The sequence below is a fragment of the Mauremys reevesii genome, linkage group 9, assembly GCF_016161935.1.
Source record: "Mauremys reevesii isolate NIE-2019 linkage group 9, ASM1616193v1, whole genome shotgun sequence".
Lineage (NCBI taxonomy): Eukaryota > Metazoa > Chordata > Testudines > Geoemydidae > Mauremys > Mauremys reevesii.
The window spans coordinates 21593564-21616797 of record NC_052631.1 but is presented as its reverse complement, the minus strand read 5'-3'; the positions used below and the strand labels follow the sequence as shown (position 1 = coordinate 21616797).

The 23234-nt window shown below is 41.2% G+C and overlaps 1 protein-coding gene across 3 annotated transcripts in view; it reads left to right on the top strand.

The window, feature by feature from the left end:
- Positions 1–23234, top strand: part of LOC120372166 (schwannomin-interacting protein 1) — a 116301-nt gene that overhangs the window by 5082 nt on the left and 87985 nt on the right. Inside the window, exon 1 of one of the 3 annotated variants that reach the window (XM_039489003.1) lies at positions 10017–10126. The exons of the other annotated variants lie outside the window; for them this stretch is intronic. Within the exon in view, the coding sequence (XP_039344937.1) occupies positions 10088–10126 (39 nt within the window). The 5' untranslated portion in view covers positions 10017–10087. Of the gene's footprint in view, positions 1–10016; positions 10127–23234 lie in introns of those variants that run through there. 3 annotated transcript variants of the gene reach the window in all.

Here is a 23234-nt window from a genome sequence, read left to right as displayed (position 1 = left end):
TGTGCCTTATGGGCATAGTTTAGAACAGGTATGTATACTGTAATAGACTGCTTGAAGTGCAGATAGACTCATATTTTTACAGATCCTCATTTTCTAGAATAGAGAAGGTCAGGGTGAGTAAATAGTGGGGAAGTGGGGGATCTCTGCTATCATGGCCAGTTTAATAATGACTGTTTTGCTGTGCTCTCCTGCAGTAACATTCTCTCTAACCTCCATTCACTCAGCTCTATTCCATCTCCAGGAAGGGTTTTCCCTCATCTCTTGGGGCGTGCCTACACTACAGTTAAAAACCTGGCGTTAGCCCAGGACAGCTGCTTGGTTTTGCAGGGCTTTGGCTAACAGGCCGTTTAATTGCGCTATAGATATTTGGGCTCGGGCTGGAGCTCAGGCTGTAGGACCCAGTGAGGTGGGAGAGTCCCAGAACTTGGATTGCAGGTGGAATTGGAACATCTACAGTACAATTAAACAGCGCTGCGAGCCTGAGCCCCGTGAGCCCGCTTCTGCTGGAACAGGCCAGCTTTGGGTGTATAATTACAGTTTAGACATACCCTTTGAGGCGGGGAGCCCATGTGCTGCTTCCCCTGCTGTTTCTTGATGTTGAGAGTTCTCTCCAGCTTCCCCATGCTGGACATTAACAGACCTTTTCCCCCATCATCCAACCTGATGTTAGAGAGATTTCTCCTTGCACACATCTTCTTGGCTGTCAGGGTCTTTCGGACTGAGGAGGCGGAGCGGGGACTCAAAGAAACGTCATGTCCTTATCTGCCTAGTTTGAAGTGAATTTCTCCCAAATTTTCCCAGGTTTTCTTAGAGGATGGGAGAGCAGGCATAGCAGAGCACAAGTGTCCCTTTCTTCATCTTTCAGTCTGGTGCAATTTGAGAAAGCTGCAGATCCTTCTTTTTAGGCCAGAGCTGCTGCTGCAGGTGAGGAATTGAGACCAGAGAGATCAAGTTACTTGTTCAGTTATACAAGAAGCATGTGGAAGAACTGGGAATTGAATCTGGGTTTCCTGAGTCCAGTTCAGTGCCATAAACACAAGACTATACCCTCCTTTTCTTTATGAAACTCCTATAAATATTACATAATTAATTCTAGGTTACTTGCAGAAACCTGTGACAGGAACTTCAGATATAATAATATTAAGTAAAATCTGAAGTCTTAGAAGGATTCAGATAGAGTTAGGATTCCTGATTTGACTTCTGGGGTCAGCTTTTAAGGCAGTGGTTCTCAAATGTCTGTAGTAGTGACCCCTTTCACAGAGCAAGCCTCTGAGTGTGACACCCTTATAAACTAACACTTTTTAAATATACTTAACACTATTATAAATGCTGGAGGTGAAGTGGGCTTTGCGGGTGGAGGCTGACAGCTTGCAACCCCCTACGTAATAACCTCATGACCCCCAGTTTGAGAGTCCCTGTGCTAAGGCATTATCAGCTAATTTTAGGTGACTCACTCCTTAAGAGAGTTTTTTGTAAACCCAGATAGAAACAGAAACATTTTCATTGTTTTTTCCTGAATTGACAGGGTTTGTGTGGTTTTTTTTGTTTTGTTTTTGTTTTTTGTTTTAAATATATAAATATTCCTTGCATTGGTGAAAACTCAGATATTTTCTTTGCCCATGAGTATCATAGTTTGAAACTGATTTGTACATAACTGACTGAAAACTGAAACCGAGTAGTTTTATTTTTTTTTGCCAAAGTTAAGTGAAATGCAAAAAGAAATTAGATTTTAAAAATTATTTTAGTTGTAGTAATCTAAAATAGTGTTGGTAACAGGAGTGAGTGTGTGTGTGTCGGTTTTAATATTGATTGACAGTGGTCCTTCTAGTAGTGAATATTAATGAGATTCCCCTGTAGATTCTGTGAGATGTTATCCAAAGAACAGCCAGCACGAGCCTGATTACAAATTGGGGAAATTCAGAATTCTTTTAGAATTAGTATTTATTTTTAAACTCTCTTTGGCATTTTCCAAGAGAAGATTCTACCAATGCCTAATACTTAAGGATTAGTTAATACTCTGGCTGCCTTATGACCTGAGTACTGGATGAGTGACAAATTCACTTTATCGAATTGTTCATTCAATATTTCAGGTCCTCACTCTCCCAAATATTCCAGTTTATAGTAGGTCCTCTTCCTCTGTCAGAGTTTTGTTGACTAATTTGAGATTGCGCCATCAGCTCTGAACTAGTGGTCCTGTTCACTTTAATACTCATGTATTTGAAACCGGATTTTAAGAACAGCTCTGACCAGACTCTACTGCAATATGGTTTGCACTAATCTATATCTGTATCTCACACTAATTAATTAAAAAAAAAGTTAGTTATGTTAAGAACTTTGTTAAAGCCATGCTATAGTTGGTTAGTCTATGGCATGACTTCTGCTAATTAATTATTCAAAAAATGTTTCCTATCCACACTGAACGCTTCGCCCTTTACCTATGCTTACTCCCCACCACCACCCTGAAATTTGCCATGGTTTCTCCCTGTAGCAGCAACAGTGGAAGCACTAATTGCATCATTGTTTCCTTGTGCTCCCCCTGTCTGTTATATCTTCCTGTTTGCCTTTTGTTAGTCAGCTTAGATTGTAAGCTCTGTGGAACAAAGATCATCTTTTGGTTATGTTTGTATCATATAGAATATCAGGGTTGGAAGGGACTTCAGGAGATCATCTAGTCCAACCCGCTGCTCAAAGCAGGACAAATTCCCAGACAGTCTTTGTTTTTTTAAAACAAAAACAAAAAAACAAAAACAGTTCCCTAAATGGCCCCCTCAAGGAGTGAGCTCACAACTCTGGGTTTAGTAGGCTAATGCTCAAACCACTGAGCTATCCCGCCCCCATCTAGTAAGTCTGTTGATTAATCGTAGTTAATTCACACAATTAACTCAAAAAATTAATTAGGATTAAAAAAAAGTAATCGTCATTAATCACAGTTTTAACGTCACTGCTAAACAATAGAATACCAATTGACATTTATTAAATGTTTTGGATGATGATCTACATTTTCATATATATTGTATTCTGTGTTGTGATTGAAATCAAAGAGTGTATTATTTTTGATAAATATTTGCACTGTAAAAATGATAAAAAATATTTTTTTGTTTATCATTTTTAAATTCACCTCATGCAAGTAATGTAGTGCAATCTCTGTTGTGAAAGTGCAATTTACAAATGTAGATTTTTTTTGTTACATGTCTGCACTCACGAAACAATGTAAAACTTTAGAGCTTACAAGTGCACTCAGTCCTACTTCTTGTTCAGCCAGTCGCTCAGACAAACAAGTTTGTTTATATTTACAGGAGCTAATGCTACCCTCTTCTTATTTACAATGTCACCAGAAAGTGAGAACAGGCCGTTTGCATGGCACTTTTGTAGCAGGCATTGCAAGGTATTTACGTTCCAGATATGCTAAATCAGTGGTCCCCAACCTTTTTCGTCTGGCAGGTGCCAGATAAGCCATGGAGGACCATGGCGGCGGACGAGCATCCGCCGAAATGCCGCCGACAAGCGGCAATGTCAATAAGTGTCGCCGCCAAAATACCGCTGACAAGCAGCGTCATCCAGAGGCGTCGCCGCCGAAAATCAGCGGCATGTTGGAGGCATGTTGGAGGCAGGATGACGCTGCTTGTTGGAGGCATTTCAGCAGATGCTTGTCTACTGGCCAGTACGTGGGCACATTTAGACGCCCTGGCGGGCACCATGGCACCCGTGGGCACCGAGTTGGGGACCCCTGTGCTAAATATTCATATGCCCCTTAATGCTTCAGCCACCATTCCAGAGGACATGCTTCCATGCTGATGATGCTCATTCAAAAAGAAATGCATTATTAAATTTTTGACTGAACTCCTTGGGAAGAATTGTATGCCCCCTGCTCTGTGTTACCCACATTCTGCCATTTATTTTATGTTATAGCATTCTTGGATGATGACCCAGCATATGTTGTTCATTTTAAGAACACTGCAGATTTCACAAAACACAAAGAAAGTACCAATGTGAGATTTCTAAAGATAGCTACGGCACTTGACCCAGCATTTAAGAATCTGAAGTGCCTTCCAAAATCTGAGAGGGATGAGGTGTGGAGCATGCTTTCAGAAGGCTTAAAAGAGCAACAGTCCGATGCGGAAACTACAGAACCCGAACAACAAAAAAGATAATCAATCTTCTGCTGGTGGCATCTGACTCAGATAATGAAAATGAACATGAGTCAGTCTGTACTACTTTGGATTGTTGTCGAGCAGAACCCATCATCAGCATGGACGCATATCCCCTGGAATGGTGGTTGAAGCATGAAGGGACATATGAATCTTTAGCGGATCTGGCACATAAATATCTTGTGATGCCGGCTACAACAGTGTCATGAGAACCCTTGTTCTCACTTTCACGTGATATTGCAAACAAGAAGCAGGCAGCATTATCTCCTGCAAATGTAAACAAACTTGTTTGTCTGAGCGATTGGCTGAACAAGTAGGACTGAGTGGACTTGTAAGCTCTAAAGTTTTACATTGTTTTATTTTTGAATGCAAGTTTTTTTTTACATAATTCTACGTTTTGTAAATTCAACTTTCATGATAAAGAGATTGTACAACAGTTCTTGTATTGGGTGATTTGAAAAATGTTTTTTTATAATGCAAATACTTTTAATCAAAAATTAATATAAAGTGAGCACTGTACCCTTTATATTCTGTTTGTAATTGAAATAAATATATTTGAAAATGTAGAAAATGTCCCAAAATATTTAAATAAATAGTATTCTATTATTGTTTAACAGTGCGATTAATCATGATTAATTTTTTAATTGCTTGACAGCCCTAATATCTAGCCTAGTGAGCCTCAGTCATGGACTAGGGCCCCCTAGGCACTCTTGCACAACTAATATCCAGCCTTGTGTCTAGGCTTGTTCTGAACACAATTGTTAAAATGCCTGCAGCCTCTTCTCTCTTGTTTGTAATAGAGAGACCACCAGTAGACTTGAACGGATAGCAGCAGCAGTGGGAAATTATAAAACAAATTAACTAGTGCAGACACATCCTAAAACTGTGCTGACTGTATTTTATGTGCTGATGATTGTCAAAGGGGCTTTAAAATAAGGCTCCAGTGTTCTCCAAGGGAGCAATATCATATAATTTGTTAGATCATTTTTTAAAGAAAAAATATGCTTATACACACATTCTTCTGATGTGGGCTGTGTTTAAACTAGCAGCTCTGAGGTTGGACATGTGTCATCTTACCAGTCACCTGAGTTATGAAGATACACGTACAAGTGGTAGGGTCCAACTTCCTGGAGTAAGGGAGTATTTCTGGGACTTTTTGGATCCCTTAGAAGAATTTAAATGCCTTTAAAATGTTAATCTTCCTCAGACTTGTACAGTGTGTTGAATAATTTCATCAGCTGCTGCTGAGTGACCTGGAAGTTGCGCTGTGTCACATTTTTCATAACATTTTGCTAGGTTGTGGATGAATGCAGGGCCGGTGCAAGGAATTTTCGCACCCTAGGCGAAACTTCCACCTTGAGCCACCCCCCCACCCAGCTAACCCCCCCCACCCACTGTCCCACCCCCGTGGCAGCTAACCATGCCCCCCGCCCCTCCCACCCGAGGAGCCCCCCACCCGCCGCAGAAGCTAACCCCCCCGGGAGGCCCCTCTCACAGCAGCTACCCCCTTGCAAGCCCCCTCCACGGCAGCTAACCCGGCCCAGGAGACTCTCCCTCCCCCGCTGGAAGCTAACCCCACCCCCTCCACGGCAGCTAACACCACCCGGGGAGCCCCCCTGCCGAAGCTAACCCTCCCTGGGGAGCCCCCCCCACTCTGCGGCAGCTAACCCCGCCTGGGGAGCCCCCCACCCCCGGTGGCAGCTAACCCCACCCCAGCTCTCCTCCACTGAGCACGCCGGCGCTGCTCTAATTCTCCTCCCCTCCCAGGCTTGCGGCGCTGATTGGAGGAGACTTAGAATGGGGGCTGTGTGCTCCGCGGAGGAGGCAGAATGGAGGTGATCTGGGGTGGGAAGCAGTTCCCCTGTGCACCCCCCCCCCGTTACTGTGGGCGGCCCTCCCCATGCCCCTCACCCCAGCTCACCTCCGCTCCACCTCCTCGCCTGAGCGGGCTTTTAGGCACCCCCAACCACTAGGCGCCCTAGGCGGCTACCTAGTTTGCCTCAGTGGTTGCACTGGCCCTGGATGCATGTGAAAGTGTTAACTTGACAAACTCATTACATTCATTTGTTTCTTCATATTGCAGCATTAATGAGATATTAAAGAGAGACTGCCCTCCTGTAAACCAATTCTAACTTGCATAGATCATGCTTTGGATTTATGGGTTGCTTTAGACACCTCTTAAGCACCTTAGACCTTCATCTGATAAAGAAATTACATCTTTTCAGAAGATACTTAATGCTTAGAACATTCCTTCACAACTATTTTGGACTAATCTCATCATCCAGGTGCTGGAAATCTGCTGCCAATATTTCTTCTTTACTCTCTTTTCAATTACTGAGTCTTAGCTGCATTAGAAAAAATACCAAACATGTCATGACATGATTTATAGTACTTAGTATCTGTTGTATTACAACCTTCTTTTGTGAATAGGAAGCAATCCCCTTCTATTTGCAGCCTTCTTAGCATTAATGGGCTTAATACCGTTTTTCATCATGTCTCTGTGGAAGATAACTACGATCAAGAGCGTATTTTCTGAAACTGATACAATGTGTATTTCATAGTCTCTAAAAGCCTGAAAAAACTAGTAAATTGACTTAGCAAGATGACTTTTACCTTTTTAAAAATGACTCTAGCGCTTGTGGTGGTTGCTGGATTGATGGCACTAGAAAATGAATTCTGGTGTCCATGGAACAGGTTTACAGTGGGCAATGGTAACACAGGCTTATTTTTTCAGCCCCTGGAACTGTTCCTCAATGCAGATCCAAGGTAGCTTCCTGTAAGGGTAAAAGGGCGCTTCATTCTCCGTGCCGCTTTTCATCCACTCAGCCTTCAAACTCTTTCTATGTACACTGTCAAGAAGCATGCTGCATATGGCGCTTTCTAATGTGAATATACTTGTTCACTACAAACTAAACTGAAACACACCAGTTAACTCCACGCAGACCACTGAGTAATTTTCAGACAATAACAATTTGGTTACTTCTTAATTTAGCAGGATTTGAACATAAGAATAGCCATACTGGGTTAGATCAGTTCATCTAGTACAGTATCCTGCCTTCTGACAGTGGCTAATGCCACATTCTTCCAAGGGAATGATCAGAATAGGGCTATTATCAAGTGATCCATCCCCTGTCATCTAGTCTTAACTTGTGGCACTCAGAGGTGTAGAGACACTCGGAGGATGGAATTACATCCCTAACCATCTTGGCTAATTGGACCTATCCTCCAGGAACTTAACTATATATTTTTTTGAACCCAGTTATACTTTTGGATTTCATAACATCGCATGGCGTTGAGTTCCACAGGTTGCCTGTGCATTGTATGAAGAAGAATTTCCTTAGGTTTCCTTAATTTCATTGGGTGACTTCTGGTTCTTGCATTCTGTGGGGTAAAGAGGCAAAAGAGAGTTTTAAAAAACAAAACAAAACTCTTTTTCTCCACACCATTCATGATTTTGTAGACCTCCATCGTATTCCCCCTTAGTAGTCTCTTTTCCAAGCTGAATAGTCCCAGTCTTAATCTCTCCTCATATGGAAGCTGTTCCATACCCCTAATAATTTTTGTTGCCCTTCTCTGTTCTTTTTGCAATTCGTAATATCTTTTTTGAGATGGGGCAACCAGAACTGCATGCAGTATTCAAGGTGATAGCGTGCCATGGATTTATATAGTGGTGTTCTATTTTCTGTCTTATTATCTATCCATTCACTAATGGTTCTTAACATTGATAGCTTTTTGGACTTCTTCTGCCCATTGAGCAGATCTTTTTGGAGAGCTATCCACAATGGACTCCAAGAGCTCTTTCCTGAGTGGTAACAGCTTATTCAGAACCCATCAATTTGTATGTATAGTTGGGATTATGTTTTCCAGTGTGCATTACTTTGCATTTATCAACATTTCATTTCATCTGCTATTTTGATGCCCCCAGACACCCAGTTTTGTGAGGTTGCTTTGTAACTCTTCACAGTTAACTATCTTGAGTAATTTTGTATCAGCTGCAAACTTTGCCACCTCACTGTTTACCCCTTTTCCGACATCATTTATGAATATATTGAACAGCACTGGTCCTGGTACAGATCTTTGGGGGACTCCTGCTATTTACCTCTCTCCACTGTGAAAACTGACCATTTATTCCTACTCTTAGTTTCCTTCTTTTAACCAGTGAGAGGATCTTCCCTTGTACCCCATGACTGCTTACACAACAATCAGAAGATGAAGTTTTCTATATCCCACCATCAGTCTTCTGAGTCATCTAGTTCTTACGATCTTCTTTGACTTACATTAACTGGCAGAATGCTCTTTACTTTCTCCAGGAGGCTTCAGGGATCCCATTCAGAGGGAAAACAAAGTGGGTGAGTTAGAAGCACAGGACTAGATTTATACCAATAAAAACATTTGCTTCCTATGCATAGATTAGTTCTGTGGGCATCTTGAGGGTTTTAGGATTTTTTTTGCTCTTTTTTGGACACTCAGACCTTCAGGAGAGTTTGTAATGTGGAGTTATAATACAGGATTAAATCCTTAAAGCAAAGTATTTAAATTAAGTTTTATTGGCGTTGGAGAAGAAGTGGGTTTTAAGGAGAGGGAGACTGGCTCTGAAAGGAGACTTTAGGCATAGGGGGTGCACGGAGGAGCAGCTGCACACACACAAGATTGCCAGGAGGAAATAAGGGAATAATTAGGCAGGTGCCTTGGAGTGTGTGAAAGGATGAGCAAGGGTGCCTTCGTACTTTACAGTCAGACTATCAGAAAGTGCTGGGTCGACCAGCAGCTCTTTCTGCTGGGAAGAGAAAGTGGAAGTTGGAATTTTATTTGTCAGCCTAGCTCAGTTACATAATACAATTTACTGCAATAGAGGGAAGCTTCCATTTAATCTGGGGAGGTTGTCCACGTTATGCACACAGTAACACTTGATTTGTGCACATGTGCAGTGACAGATCTTTGACTCTAAACAAGAAGAATATTGTCTCTCTTCCGCTCTCTGGGAGGTTGAGTTGTTCTGCCATTAGTGGTTTATTTGCTCACTGCTTTGAGGGAGGAGCATTTAATAGTTTGGAAGTGTGGGAACAACATGCTGGACTCTTTCATGCTTATAAAGTGTGCATTTGTCAGTTTTTGTCCAGGAAAACTTAAACATGCTCTTTCCTCCACTTTTACCAGTAGACAAGTTCATTTTGAAAATGAGCATCTGGTTTAAAATACTGAGCTGTAACTTCTTTCTACCTATATTGCTCTTGCAACTTAAGAGCACAACAGGATGAATATTGAATGACCATCTCCCTCCATCTGATCACTTTTATAGGGTCTATCATTTCATTTAATTAATTAATTTAATCATTTAACTTGTCAAAAATTGATTTAATGAGCAGTTTTGAGCAGTGAAAATGATTATTTTGGCAAGAAAGCTTCACAAAGCACAGTCAATATTTGTTTTCTGTCTTAGTTGACAGCAAAAATGAATATTTTCATTAGCCTGAGAAAATATTGTCTTTAACCAAACAATAGGTTGGTTGCTTTGCATGGCTTATTTTGCAGATGTAATTGGTTGTAATAACTGATGTGATGTGATGTAATGGTTGATACATCATTGATTCATTCGCAGCATAATGTGGCAAAGTGACAGTGTACTTTGGCCACTTTCCACCTGACTCAAAGGTTAGATGAGGCTGGCAATATATTAATGATTTGACCAAAAGGCGCATTGTCATTTAGCTAAGAAAACACTCTAATATGCAGTGTAAAGTTTCTTGAAGACCATTTTGAATTCCATAGATCCAAAGGATGTTTTTTCTGAAAGTAGTTCAGCAAGATCACTCTAGTTATTCAGTTCAGCTCAAAGTTTTGTTGCCACTATAGAGGCTTTCATTAATGAAAGTATATGTGAGATAGCAAAAAGTTTTAATAAATGGCTGTTCTGTATATGAGTACTCAACACACATATTATGGATACAAATAAGTTGGCTGCACTTCATAATCGTTGGGTAAGTGACTATTTCATACAATATGTCGAGATAGTTAAAATGAATTGATAGAGTTTGTGCAGACTTTGTGAGTTCAGCTACCAATACGTCTTTTTAATATGCTTGTTTTGTGGTAGGGAAACTGCTACTCTTAGTTGAAATGATTGGAAGGAAAGTAACTGAGTTCAAGTATTTGTACTTGGTATAGAAATTAGCAGCATACTAAAATCTTATATTCTAAAAAAGAAAATTGATTTGTTTTTATAATACATTTTACTAACAGTTCATTTCCCCGAAGCAGACTCTGTTTATTTTGTGTCAGGGAAAAGCCTACTTCAAAAATATACTTTCTTTGTTGTAATTTTTGGAACCAAAATGTTTTGTCGTCTAGTATGTGGGGGTGCAGGCACTTCAATGTTTCTTATTTGCTTACATTGAAGTGAAAGCTTGAATCTTTTGTTGGGACAGCAGTAGGAAGCAAAAATATACACTTCAGATGATAATATTTATACATCTGGCACTTGAAAGTCAGATACAATAAATGAAAGAGTTAGGGATTTTAATACTCATAAATGACACATGCTGCATATAACTTATTTTTAGTGTTGAAGGGAAACATTTGGTGTGAAAATTAAATACTAACTTTCTGCCTTTCAGCAAAATAGTATGGAAAATATAACACCTGGCATTATAGAAAATTAGAATATAGAATCTAAGATAGTTATCTTATAAAAGAGATCTTGTAAACTGAGGATAATATTGAAAAGTATAAAAAGAGGTCGCTTTATTCAAGGTAGCATAAAACATCTTCTGAATTGAGGAATGAACTTTCCAAATTGCAGGCTCCGTCCAGATAAAATCATGACCAGGGCAAATGAGTTTGCTGCTAACAAAGATTGTCAATAATAAATATAAGACTTTCCATGCCCAAAGTCCTCTGTGTATATAATACAGTGAATATTGCAGACAAAAAGGAATACAGCCCGAGTGCAGTTAGAGAGAAGATACGAAACAGGGCCAAAACATAAATTCATAATCTCCCTCCAACTGTATTAAACAAGAAATAACAGCCTCCCACCAAATACTTAAAAAAAAAAAAAGAGCGAGGGAGAGCGCCTCAACCAGAAAGCTGGTACACAGTTGGTCTGGCATATGTCCAGAAGGAAAGCAAGTGGAGAAGGCCCTGCCCTCTTCAACACTCCAGAATTATATCAGAGGATGGTAGACTCCGAATCAAGTCACTCATTGCTGCCACAGCAGAACTCTGAAAAGCTTAACATATATGGTATAGGTTAGAATGACAACAGCAAAGCAAAACAATGATTTTATTTTTCTCTTGTTACTACAAAACTGATTTAAATTCAGTAACTGATGCTTCTGGTGATTTATTTCTGCTAGTTAGAAAATATAAAGAGCAATGCTTGTTTAGTGATTATTTTCAAGGTTTGGTTAGCAACAAGGTCAAAAATCAAATGTATGTGTTAGTTTTCTGCGCCGGACAGATGTCTTTATTTCTCAGTTTCTCTTTCTTTTATTTACCAGAAAAAATTGCAATAGTATTTTTGTTGAGAGTTTTTCCGTGTGACATTAAAGGAACAAAACATTTATTTATCATCACGTGAAGGTCCACAGAGCCAGGGCGGCTCTAGGTATTTTGTTGCCCCAAGCACGGCAGGCAGGCAGGCTGTCTTCGGCAGCTTGCCTGTGGGAGGTCCCCGGTCCCGCGGATTTGGCGGCACGCCTGCGGGAGGTCCGCTGAAGCCGTGGGACCAGCGGACCTTCCGCAGGCATGCCGCCGAAGGCAACCTGCCTGCCGCCCTCGCGGCAACCGGCAGAGCACCCCCCATAGCTTGCCACCCCAGGCACGCGCTTGGCGTGCTGGTGCCTGGAGCCGCCCCTGCACAGAGCTGTTACAATGGGTATTTCTGCCTGCCTCGGGACTAGATCTGCTGGTCACTGGCAGCAAGGGAATGCCTTGCCACCTGAAGTTCCTGCCAGTTTTCACCACCTCCTTAGCATTGGGTGGCTCAGCCAGGGCTCCCTGCTGCAGAACTTTTCTGAGGGGAGTCATAGTCATGTCCCAGGGCTGCATATGCCTTTTGAGGAGTTTCACCCCTCAGCTCTGCTTCCCCTTCTCAGATGTGGCTGTAGCTGATGCCCGTGCAGGCTTCAGGGAAAGAGGTAGGCCATGGAAGCCGAACACAGAAGGAAAAGGCTGTCTCCTGCTCCAGCCCCTTACTTGTTGTGTATCTTGGCCATCTCTGTGGGCAGATGGCGGTTTTCCCTCCGTCAGCCCACCCACCACTATAGGCGCAGGAAATAGAGGTTCAGGGGGTGCTGCAGCACCCCCAGGTTATGCAACCAGTGTCCCGGCTGCCGATCCTGCTCCCCTGCTGCCCAGGGTCCCGACTGCTGGCCCCGTGTTCCTGCCGCAGGGGGTCCCAGCTGCTGGCCTCGCTGCTGCCAAGGGGATCCACTGCCAGCCTTAGGTCCTGTTTGGCTGCGGGTCCTGCTTGGCCGCCGGCCCTGCATGCAGGGTTCCACCCAGCTGCCGGAGCACCAGGGTCTCTGCTACCAGCCCCAGGGGGCCCGTCAGGCCGCTGGCCTCACCCCAGCCTCCTCTGCCTGACCCGTGTCCATGTCCCCCCGCTCCCAGATCCACAGCCTGCTCCCGGCCCCAGCTCTAGGGGATGGTGAGGGGCGCAGACTGGGGCAAGAGGGGTACATCTCAGCACCCCCACTACAAAAACTGTTCCAGCACCACTGCTCAACACTGGGTAGGATAAGAACCAGCAGGACTGGAGAGACTGGCTGTGATGGGCAAGATGCAGACACTGTCTTGGAAGTCCTGCGTGGGTGGGGTTGCTTCAGTCTGCCTCCCATGCAGAAAGGGCAGAAAAGGAGGCGAGTAGGATTGGAAAAGCTGGCAAAAGGTGTAGAAATGCTGAGGCCACTGCCAACCCCACAGATCCCCAGAGCAGTACTTGAGAGTTTATACCGCTGCCCCACCTGTTCCAGAACCCAGTGGATCAAGAGTCAGACAAATTGGCAGGCTTAGTAGCAAGTCCTTGGAGCCACCAGCATGGCCTTGATTACAGAGCTCAGCTTCCTCCTCTCTCTGCTTTGCCTCAGGCCATGAAGTGAGGGGCTTTGGACACTGCTAATAGCAGAAAGCTGTATGGGCTTTCAGGCCCACTTGTCTCCCCCCAGGGAATAGGCCTCACAAGGCTTTCCTACTGATATTCCAGGCTGAGGCTTCCAGGGGAAATGCAGCCTCCTATGGCCTATATGGATCCGTGTCTGAGAGAACTTTCCACTGCTCCCCCAGACTATACAAAGACAGGAAGGAGAAAGCAGCAGTGATAATGTTCAAACTATTCTGGGTAAAGAGACTATGGTTCTCAAGACTGATGACCCTAGTATTCAACCTCCCAATGCCTTTACCTCAAGGACGAGCTCTGCTGTAGCAAAGATGTATTCTGCACCCCAGACAAGTTCAGAACTTGGATTAGGTGATTTCCACTCTCGTGGACCCTAGAAAGAAGCCAACTAACAGAACTTTAGTTCTAGCAGCTGATGCAAAGTCTATGGTTTATCTACCATGTTACAAGTCTTGTGTTTCTCCCAAAGGGCTGAATTATGGGTGTCCAGGCTAGAAGGTCATCTCAGCACTATCACGTTCTCTGCCTATTCAGGAAACTTAAATTGTCTACAAATTCTGATATTAAATGCTTCCTTATGGCAACTCCCATGATTCAATCCCACAAGTTCAGAACACAACTTTGGAACCTCATTCTCGATCTACCTGTAAGCATTCAATTGGAGTAGTTCTGAAAGTGTCATACTTCCAGTCCATTCAAGTAGTTTTCCCAATAACCACTATTTCCTGTCAGGTGAGATTTTGAAGTTCACAGCTTTCTCTGAGGCCCACTGTTATACTTTTTATTCACACAGGTCATCCTCACAGGTGTCATAGCTTTCATTGCCTAGTAAACTTAATTTTTTATCACAGGAGTCAAGAAATGCTCTTCCATCTCTCATATCTTTAGATGCAGTGGGCAAGTGCTATGGTGCCCTATGTCGAGAGAAGTTAGGAGGTCCATGTGGCCATCAAGTCACCACATTGGTCTTCAGTCTTCAGCCAATTCCCTGCAGAAATCATCTTCCTGCTGTTGTACTCTAATAAGGGGAACACAGAGGATATATAACTCACCTTGTTTTGGATATCCATATTTAAAAGATTATCCTACTTCCCACCCTGGAAGGACACTTCTGTGAAAATCTCAATGTAACAAACCTGTGGACCTCAGTATAATGAGACATAGAAAAATGTGTTGAAACTTACCTGAAAACTTCCTTTCTTCAAATAATAAGGTCCACAGATCCAGCCATCCTGGAAACAAAGGGGTAATTCAGAGTCAGAGATGGATCTTGACAGCCAAAGATTCAGGTTTATTTTGTTAGGGAAAATTATCCCCATGCTGTGCAATAGGAAAAACTTCTTTGTTTTCCCCCCAAAGTTTAGTTAACACAGTCTCTTATTTAGGAAAGAAGGATGGGATTATCCTGAAAGTTTTTGCACCTGGAGCTAACTCTAATGGGGCAGGGAATTCATAGGGATTGCCAGTGACTGTCAGCTCTGGTTCTGCAAGCAAGATGAAATATGCAGTACAATGGATGAGTGGACCTTATTACTCAAGGAAAGGATACTTTTCAGATGAGATTGGGTGTAAGTTATCTTATTCTGTACTTTAGCTGCTTTTAAGAACTACCCTCTGTAAGTATGCTACTTACAGTAATTAAGACTGCTGTAGTTAGGGGCTTAGTAGATTGAACCAAGTAAAGGACCCCACCTTGATTAGAATTAATACAAATATTTGATCGAGAGGGCCTAAAATTTTGGGAAATATTGGTAAAGAAGTGGGGAGGGTTTCAGGCTCAGTGAATTTGAGAGTTACTGCAATAGGGGCCTAAATCTGGAATGAATGTATCAGTGTTGATTGGCCCATAATAATGCTATAATATAAATAACATCCACTAAGAAAGCTCTTATTGGCAAATGCAGTACAATACTGTTCCACAGTTTATTTCATATATTACTCTTGGGGGAATTCTGCACCAAAAAAATGACAAATAAAATATGCAGTATTTTAAAATATTATGTGCAGAATTTTTCAAAGTAACATAATATTATCATACCAGTTTCAATTATTTTAGTAATTTATTTCAAAATACCTGTCAGCAAGTATGTCTATAACAATAAATATTAAAAAAAAAATCACAAAATGTGTATTTCACAAATAGATTCCTTACTAGGCATATTTAATACAGAACTTTGCATAGTTCATTTAAACTACAATACAGAAATGTATTTCCTTACCCCTCTGAAGCAGTGCAAAGGCTTGGAGGAGTCAGGGGTAATGGAGGAGCTGGGAGTGAACCTGGAGGGTTGTTAGGTGTGGGTGGGAGAAGTATGGAACAGAGTTGTTCTTTTCAGGGGGAGAGGGAGATGGTTAGGAAGTTGGGGAGCCTCCCCCATGCAGATCCTGGCTGACCTCTAGCCTCCCATTCAGCCCCTGGCTCGATGCTGTCACTGCATTAGCTCCTGAGCCCGCATGCCAGTCTGTCTCCCCCACTAGCCCTTCTGAACTTCAGTCTGTGACTGCCCCCCGACCCCCCTGCAGCCCCACGTGCCCCAGTCTAACCATCTGGTACCTCCTCACCTGGCCCTGCTGTGAGGAATGCAGCCTCTCCGGTGCGCTGCCCTCTCCTTGGCACCACAGCAGTCCCTGGTGGGTGAAAGATGTGACTTCAGTGCCTCTCCAGCAGAATCTATATTCTGCAGAGAAAAAAAATCTGCAGGGGACATGAATTCTGCGCATGCACATTGGTGCAAAATTTCCCCCAAGAGTAATATATTTGTGGGGTGGGCCATAATGGCATCAGTTGAGTTTCTCCTGAGATGTGATACGTACTGCATGTCAGCTATCCATGAGATATATTTTACTCATTGGCCTTATTTACACTAGAGACTTTTATTTTCATTTTTCTTCCTGAGCCCTGTGAACACTAATGATTATGTCATTGCTGTCTCTAGTGTAGTTCTACCATTGCTGGAAAATGGGTACACAATTTTCTAGCGTAAACTTTGTCACTGAGGGAAGCCCCATATAGACTGTTAGTCCATCAATCATTTTTCATTCTCTTCTATATAACTGTGCAGTGATTAAATATTGATCAAGGAGAATGAAGTGGTGACAATCGGATGCCCAATCTGTGATAAACGCTGATGTGTGTTAAGATGGATGTAAATACGTCCCTGCAGAGTTATAATCTTTGTGGTTGAGGGGAAAAATTTGTGTTAGCAGTAGAATTTCCAGGAGCAGTAGTAAAATGAAGTCTCACACACACACACACACACACACGTTTGACTAAACGATACTTTGCTGCCAAGTAAAGGATTTAAATAACAAAACAAAGATTTTCCTACTGATTAACAGTAGCCGCTGAAGCCTATGTTAGTTCTAGTCTTGCAAAATTTAAATATTCTTGTGTAAAATTAGAACATGAGATTTAAAAAAATTAAATTAAAAATTTAAATTAAATGGAAGTTGCTTGTAGGGCAATATTTGGAACACCTTAGATTTCAGTTTTTAATTACAAACACCTCAGAGTGTCTTGTTTGAAATACTCACTCCACGTTTTTATAAACTCTCTGCATTTGGTAACGGCAAACAGTTTTTTTCCATGAGAAATGTGTTTTTACTGAAAAACTTATATTTTTATTGGAGTGAGCAGGGAAGAAGTCACAATTTTATGCCACTATGAAATCTCAGTTCAGTATATGAAAATAATTACTCTTTAAATATAATTGTAAGAAAATCTGACTCTTCTAGTTCCTGCCTGTTGCTCAGTATAGCTGTTTTCTTTTAGAAAATAAATGCTTATTTAGATTGATCAGCTTGCATGAGTATCTTTGTGTTTCCTGACACTTGTCCCTGTAGACTGAAAGTTACTATGGATACATGAAGATGCTTATTATTAGGTCGTTCTAGACAAAAGTAGCAGCAGTGTAGACACCAGCTACATGATACAGTAGAATCTTTCCGTGTGTGGCTAAAGTATTCTGATAATGGCGTTAAAATGTATTGAATGTTGATCTTCATCAGCTTGGATGGATTTGATTTAAATCACTAGTCAGGAAGACTCGATTTAATCATGGATTTCTACATAAAAGTGCTTTCTTGTTAACCTTAATACATATATACAACCTTAATACATAACATAATACATATTCTTCACAACTCAGAGATAGATGTAGGTTTCATTTTTAGAAGGTACACACTATACATGTTTAAAGTGATTTATTTTGAAAACTTTTCAGATTAGTTTTACAGCTATATCAGAAAATGAATGATTGGTTATTTCATTTACCAAAGGTAATTGAAGCAGATAGTTCATCTTCTAATGACTTCATAAATATCTCCAATTCAACAGGTTAATCATTAATATTTGGAGGATTTTCTTGCCATGCTGTATCAGGAGGATAACATCACCAGACAGACATTTAAATTGTTTTATTTAACTAAAACAACATCATTATGTATTCTGGATTTTTTACTTCAACAGCAAACACATATTTTAACAAAACAAGCATAAGAATTTTTGAATTTACTTAAACATTCAAGTTTTTTAAAATCAGGCTTTTGTTAAAATTGTTTTTAACTAAAATAGTTAAATGAAATATTTAAAAAAAATAGACTATGTCAGCCAGGTCATCATGAGAAACTTAAAATATTGGCTTCTGCAGCTAACTCAGTCGTCTTCACCTTCATTTTCCTGTTTGTTCATAATCTGGAAAAGAAAAACAAGCTTTCCTGCTTTTTCAGGTCCCAAACAATTTCTCAATTTGGAATGAATTAGTCCAAAGGCAGAAAGTATTCTTTCTACACTGGCAGAAGACGCTACTGCTGTTAAAAGTGAGATTATCACTTGAACAGTTTTTGAATCCAAGTGCTTAAGTGAATTCCACCAGTTCACTGGTGTGACTTTCTTTAAAACATCATCAGCAAACATATATTTCTTGAATGGTTCACTCTTAGCTCTGAAGTTTATTATAGTTGGCATTATGGAGGGATGATAGCTGGATGTCCATGCCAACTCCTCTTCTTCAGCAGTTAAGGTTTGACCCTGGTACCAAGCATTGAGAATATTTGCAAGAAAATGACCTGGAGATAGTGCTTGTCCCATTCGTTTTTTTAATGTTTGTAATTTAACTCTGTCATTGCATATTTCTCTTTTTAAAATCTCACTCAGTTCCTTCCAAATTTCAACAGCATCAGCAGTAAAACAGCTATTTCCCTGCATTTTGTTCAAGGGTACTCAGCATGTGTTCAACATTTCTCTTAAGCCCAATGTTGAGAACTTTGGCTGTGACAGTGCCATCTATTTTTTCATGATTTTCTTCACAAACTGTCATCAGATTAGGCCAGTTATTGATATAGTGCTCAGAACAGTCCACTACTGAGTTTCATCGCACAGCTTGTGGGAGAGTTAGCTTGGTTCCTCCCATTTTTTTCAGAGCAGCAGCTGAAAAATGGTTGTTATGGAAGTATTTTGCAATTTCAACATTAGCCTTTATTTCTGGAACATTGAAGTCTTTGGCTAGGAGGTGCATCAAATGAGCACTGCAACCATATGTTAGCTTGGGACTCTCTTCTAAATACTTTTCTCATCTTGGATACATTTGCAGCATTGTCTGTGACCAAGCTGCATACTAGATATTTGAATTCCCCCTCCCCCAGTTTGTTGTAGCTTTTATTGCAACTTCTTGTAAGTATTCTGCTGTTTGTATGTATCAATTGTTTCTGAAAGGAAGACATTCCCATCTTCTGTCACATAAGCACATACAACAGGATCATTGTGGACATTGCTCCACCCATCAAGACTCATGTTAACAATTTTACCCTCTAGACCTTTTTGCACACTGCTCAATTTCTCTTTCATTCATTTTATCCAGCAATTTGCCTGTGACATCTGCTCTGTTGGGTGGACTGTATCCTGATCTTAATGACTGAACCATGTTAATGCAGTGTGGGTTCTCAATCATACGGAAGGGAGAGTTTGTTGCATAAACAAAGGGGGCATTTTTTTCATCAATTGACTTTTTTTTAATCTGGTGGTTCTTATCACAAACTTATCAGTGGTTGTTTCTGGATGATGGAGATTTTTTTTTCGTTTTGCTACAGTGATATACTGTGGCTATGTGAAATACATGATGTGACTGAAACTATCATTGGCAGATAACTCTGAAACTATAGAAAATGATGGTGATCTTGAAGGTGGATAGTCTTCAGGATCCTGTATATTGAGGATGAATTCTCCTAAACAAAATAAGTCAATGCAATTATTCAATTATTATTACCATACTGCTCATTTAGTATTACTCATTGCATTCACTGATGCTCAGTACTACTTTAAAGGTGAAATTGTAAAAGGAAGATCTGTCTGTTTCAGCTATTTATTTTTAATCACAACTGCATCTAAAATGATAGTACCACCGAGCAGGGGCGGCTCTAGAAAGTAGGCTGCCCCAAGCAGCGCGGAGTGCTGCGCCGCCCTTCCCCGGTCCCGCGGCGGGTCCCCTCTTCCCGCGGCTCCGGTTGAGCTCCTGCCGGCATGCCTGCGGCAGGTCCACCGGAGCTCGGGACGAGCGGACCTGCCGCAGTCATGCCTGCGGGAGCTCAACCGGAGCCGCGGGAAGACGGGACCCGCCGCAGTCATGCCTGCGGCAGGTCCGCTCGTCCCGGGCTCCGGTGGACCTGCCGCAGGCATGCCGGCGGGAGCTCCACCGGAGCCAAATGCCGCCCTCCCCGGGAAACGGCCGCCCCACGCGCCTGCTTGGCGCGCTGGTGTCTAGAGCCGCCCCTGCCACCGAGTAACAACTATATTTTTTGCTCAAACATGAGAATTCAGGAGTAGTCCAGAAGGAAGACAGGCAGTCCTTAAGAAAGAAGTATGAAAGAAAAAAGTTTACCAACCTGAAGATCCTGCATGTTCAGACATGTTCCTTTCATCATCTTCAATGCAGTTTCTTCTGAGAAGGAACACTTCTCATGATGTTGTTTCATTCTGGCAACCAGGCCTTGCATTTCTTTGTTGCATTGTTTGCATTTTGCACGCATGCCTGTCTTACCCACAGGTAGAGGAACCTCGTTAAAATATTCCCAAAATGGGTCTCTTTTACAGCCTGCTGCCTTTATAGGTTTTCCCTTCTAGTGAGAGAATGGTATGGTAGATCTCAAATCAACAAAGGCTACACTCAGAAAGACCTCAAGACTTCTGGAATATGCTACTCAAACTATTTCACTTTTGTTTCTACTGCCTGTCCCTCCCTTCTCAGATTTATCTCCAGACTTCTTCTCCTTGCACAGATCTGTTCCACCCCCAACAGTCTTCTATTCATTGAACTTTTTGAAACTTTGCACTTTTAGAGAGAGGTAAGGGATTGACTTTTTGAAGAGGGACAATAGGGTTGAGGTCTGTTATTTTTCACCTCTATATATTTATTTTAAAACATTTTTTTGCTGTTAACAAGCATGTTATCTCTGGGGAGACAAATCCAGTTTGAGAACCGCAAAACTAAGCATCTCTGATGGTATCTTCTAGACTGAGCACTGAGTCCTATTGGGTAGATAGAAAGATTAACCTAAATAATCTATACAGAAGCCCCTGGAACCTCATAAGATTGGGTCCCTAATCCATGAACTATTGGAACTCATTTACAAAACTTTTCTTAAACATTCCATGAATATATTGTCTCATATTATAGAATTAGAATTTATAATCCCTACTTCAGGATGAGGCATGATAGCTCAAATATATAGCTTAATTAAAACTATTTTTCCCTCAAAAAGCATTTTATAAAAAAAAATCTGATTTTAAATTTAGAAAATTAATTTTTTTTAAATCATTGATTTTTATCCACCCTGATCTTCATATAATTTAGTGTTTGGGCTTGTCTACACAAACAGTTAGTCCACAGAATCAGAGGGGTAGCTGTGTTAGTCTGTATCCACAAAAACAACGAGGAGTCCGGTGGCACCTTAAAGACTAACAGATTTATTTGGCCATAAGCTTTCATGGGTAAAACCCCCACTTCTTTAGTAACATCCCTCGCAAGACATGAAGCCCATCTGCACTGACCTGACGGTGCCCCAGCATGCTGACCAGTCTGTGATCCTTGCTGCGAGGGAGCTGGCATACAACTTGTAGATGGTGGAGCAGAGGGAGATGGGCCTCCAGTTGCCGGGGTCATCTCGTTCGCCTTTTTTATAGACAAGCACAGTCATGGATTTTTTCCAGGAGCAGGGGGTGCCACGGAACTGATTCTGTTTGTTGAAGACGGTGAGCACCAAGCAGCCGGGGTCTCACTTCTTCAGCAGGTGGTAGCAGATACCATCTTTTCCAGGGCATAGTGGTTTTGGTCCTTGTCAGCTTTGCCAGCACCTCCTGCGGGGAAAAAAATCTTGCTCCAAATCCTCTGTGAGGTTGATCCGGGGTGGCAGGAAAGGCACTCTGGATGTCTCACGTTGGTCTGGGCTGACAAAGTGGGTTTTTTACCCACGAAAGCTTATGCCCCAATAAATTTGTTAGTCTTTAAGGTGCCACCGGACTCCTCATTGTTTTAGTTAGTCCACAGCAATCTGGAGTGAAAATCTATCCTGCACTAGCTGGCAGTGCACTAATTATCCATTTGAATCCTGCTGCCCTGCACTAACAGTTTACTAGTGCGCTTTGATCTACTCCCATTTCAGTGTATTATATCATGATAGGAAAATAATTTTCCTATTAAGTATTAGAAATGAACTTGAGGTTTGAAGATACTAGAATATTCCTGCTGTTCTGAGAGTTTCCTACCTTTCTGATGGTGTAAAATGACAAACACTCTATCTTTTTTGTTTTTTACTATCCCCAAATTATGGAGGCATTTGAGTGTGACAGATGGGTCTTGGAGGTAGTAAATCTTGTTGACATCACCTGTTTTTGACTTCTTGTTGGATGACTTGCAATGCTCCTTTGAATGAAAAAATTACTCTACAGGAACATATTGTAACAAAGTATTTTAAAAGTTAAAGATGTGCTCATTCATGTAAACTAAAGAGACCATCTGAGGTTTAAAGGGGTCAGTATGTCTGGATGGAAAGTACAGAGATGAGATCTAAATGTCTTTTAACTAGTAATTAGCAATAGTGAATAAAGAAAACTATATAAAAATGCGTAATTTTTATGTGTATAAAAGCTTGCTTCAGTGGTAATGCATATGGTCCACAGAAAATAGAAATGCTTTTAGTAAGTTGTGAAAAATTTAATCTTAACTTTTGTATTTAATGTAACTATTATATTGAATTCATTTAAATGGGACTTGGGGAATATCAGCATTATGTATTTGTGTTTTTTACATAGCCATCGCTACGGTGCATGTAGTTGTACTGTATAGTTTTCTTGCCATGTAGTACTTTTTACATCAAACTGTTCTTATCAATAACAAAAAACTTCACCTGCTTCATTTAATTCTTTGTTGTATATGACCCTAATATTTAATGAATATTCAAATGAACTAACATAGGTTCTTATACAAGATAGTTTCCCTTTTCTTTTCTCTCATTTTTCACATTCAGTGTTGGAAAGACAGTTCTGTTAAGTGACTTACAAGTGAAGGGAATCAATTTTGCCTACCCCCGTCTCTTTATGATGTGTAAAAAAGGCCTGGTTTTTTAATCTATTTTTTCTGGTTTGGTTTTACATTAGAAATATCAGATCTCAACTAACCTGTTTTTGCTATGGGACTCTTGGACAACTGAAAAAGTAAAACAGTTATGACATCATAAAAGACTTAATCTGAGCAGTGGACAAGGATAGTGTAGGAATTTTTAATCTGACTGTATAAAACTGGGTTGTTTTTTGCTTGATTGTCAGCATTTATTTGACTCCAGCTCCTGCTTATATATTTGGCAGAAAATCTTTGTTAGATTCAGGCTTCCCACCTCTTCAATTTAGGGCTGAAAACTCCCACTCTTGTTATCTTGTCTTCCAGTAGAATCAGGGAAGATTAATCTTGATATTCCTG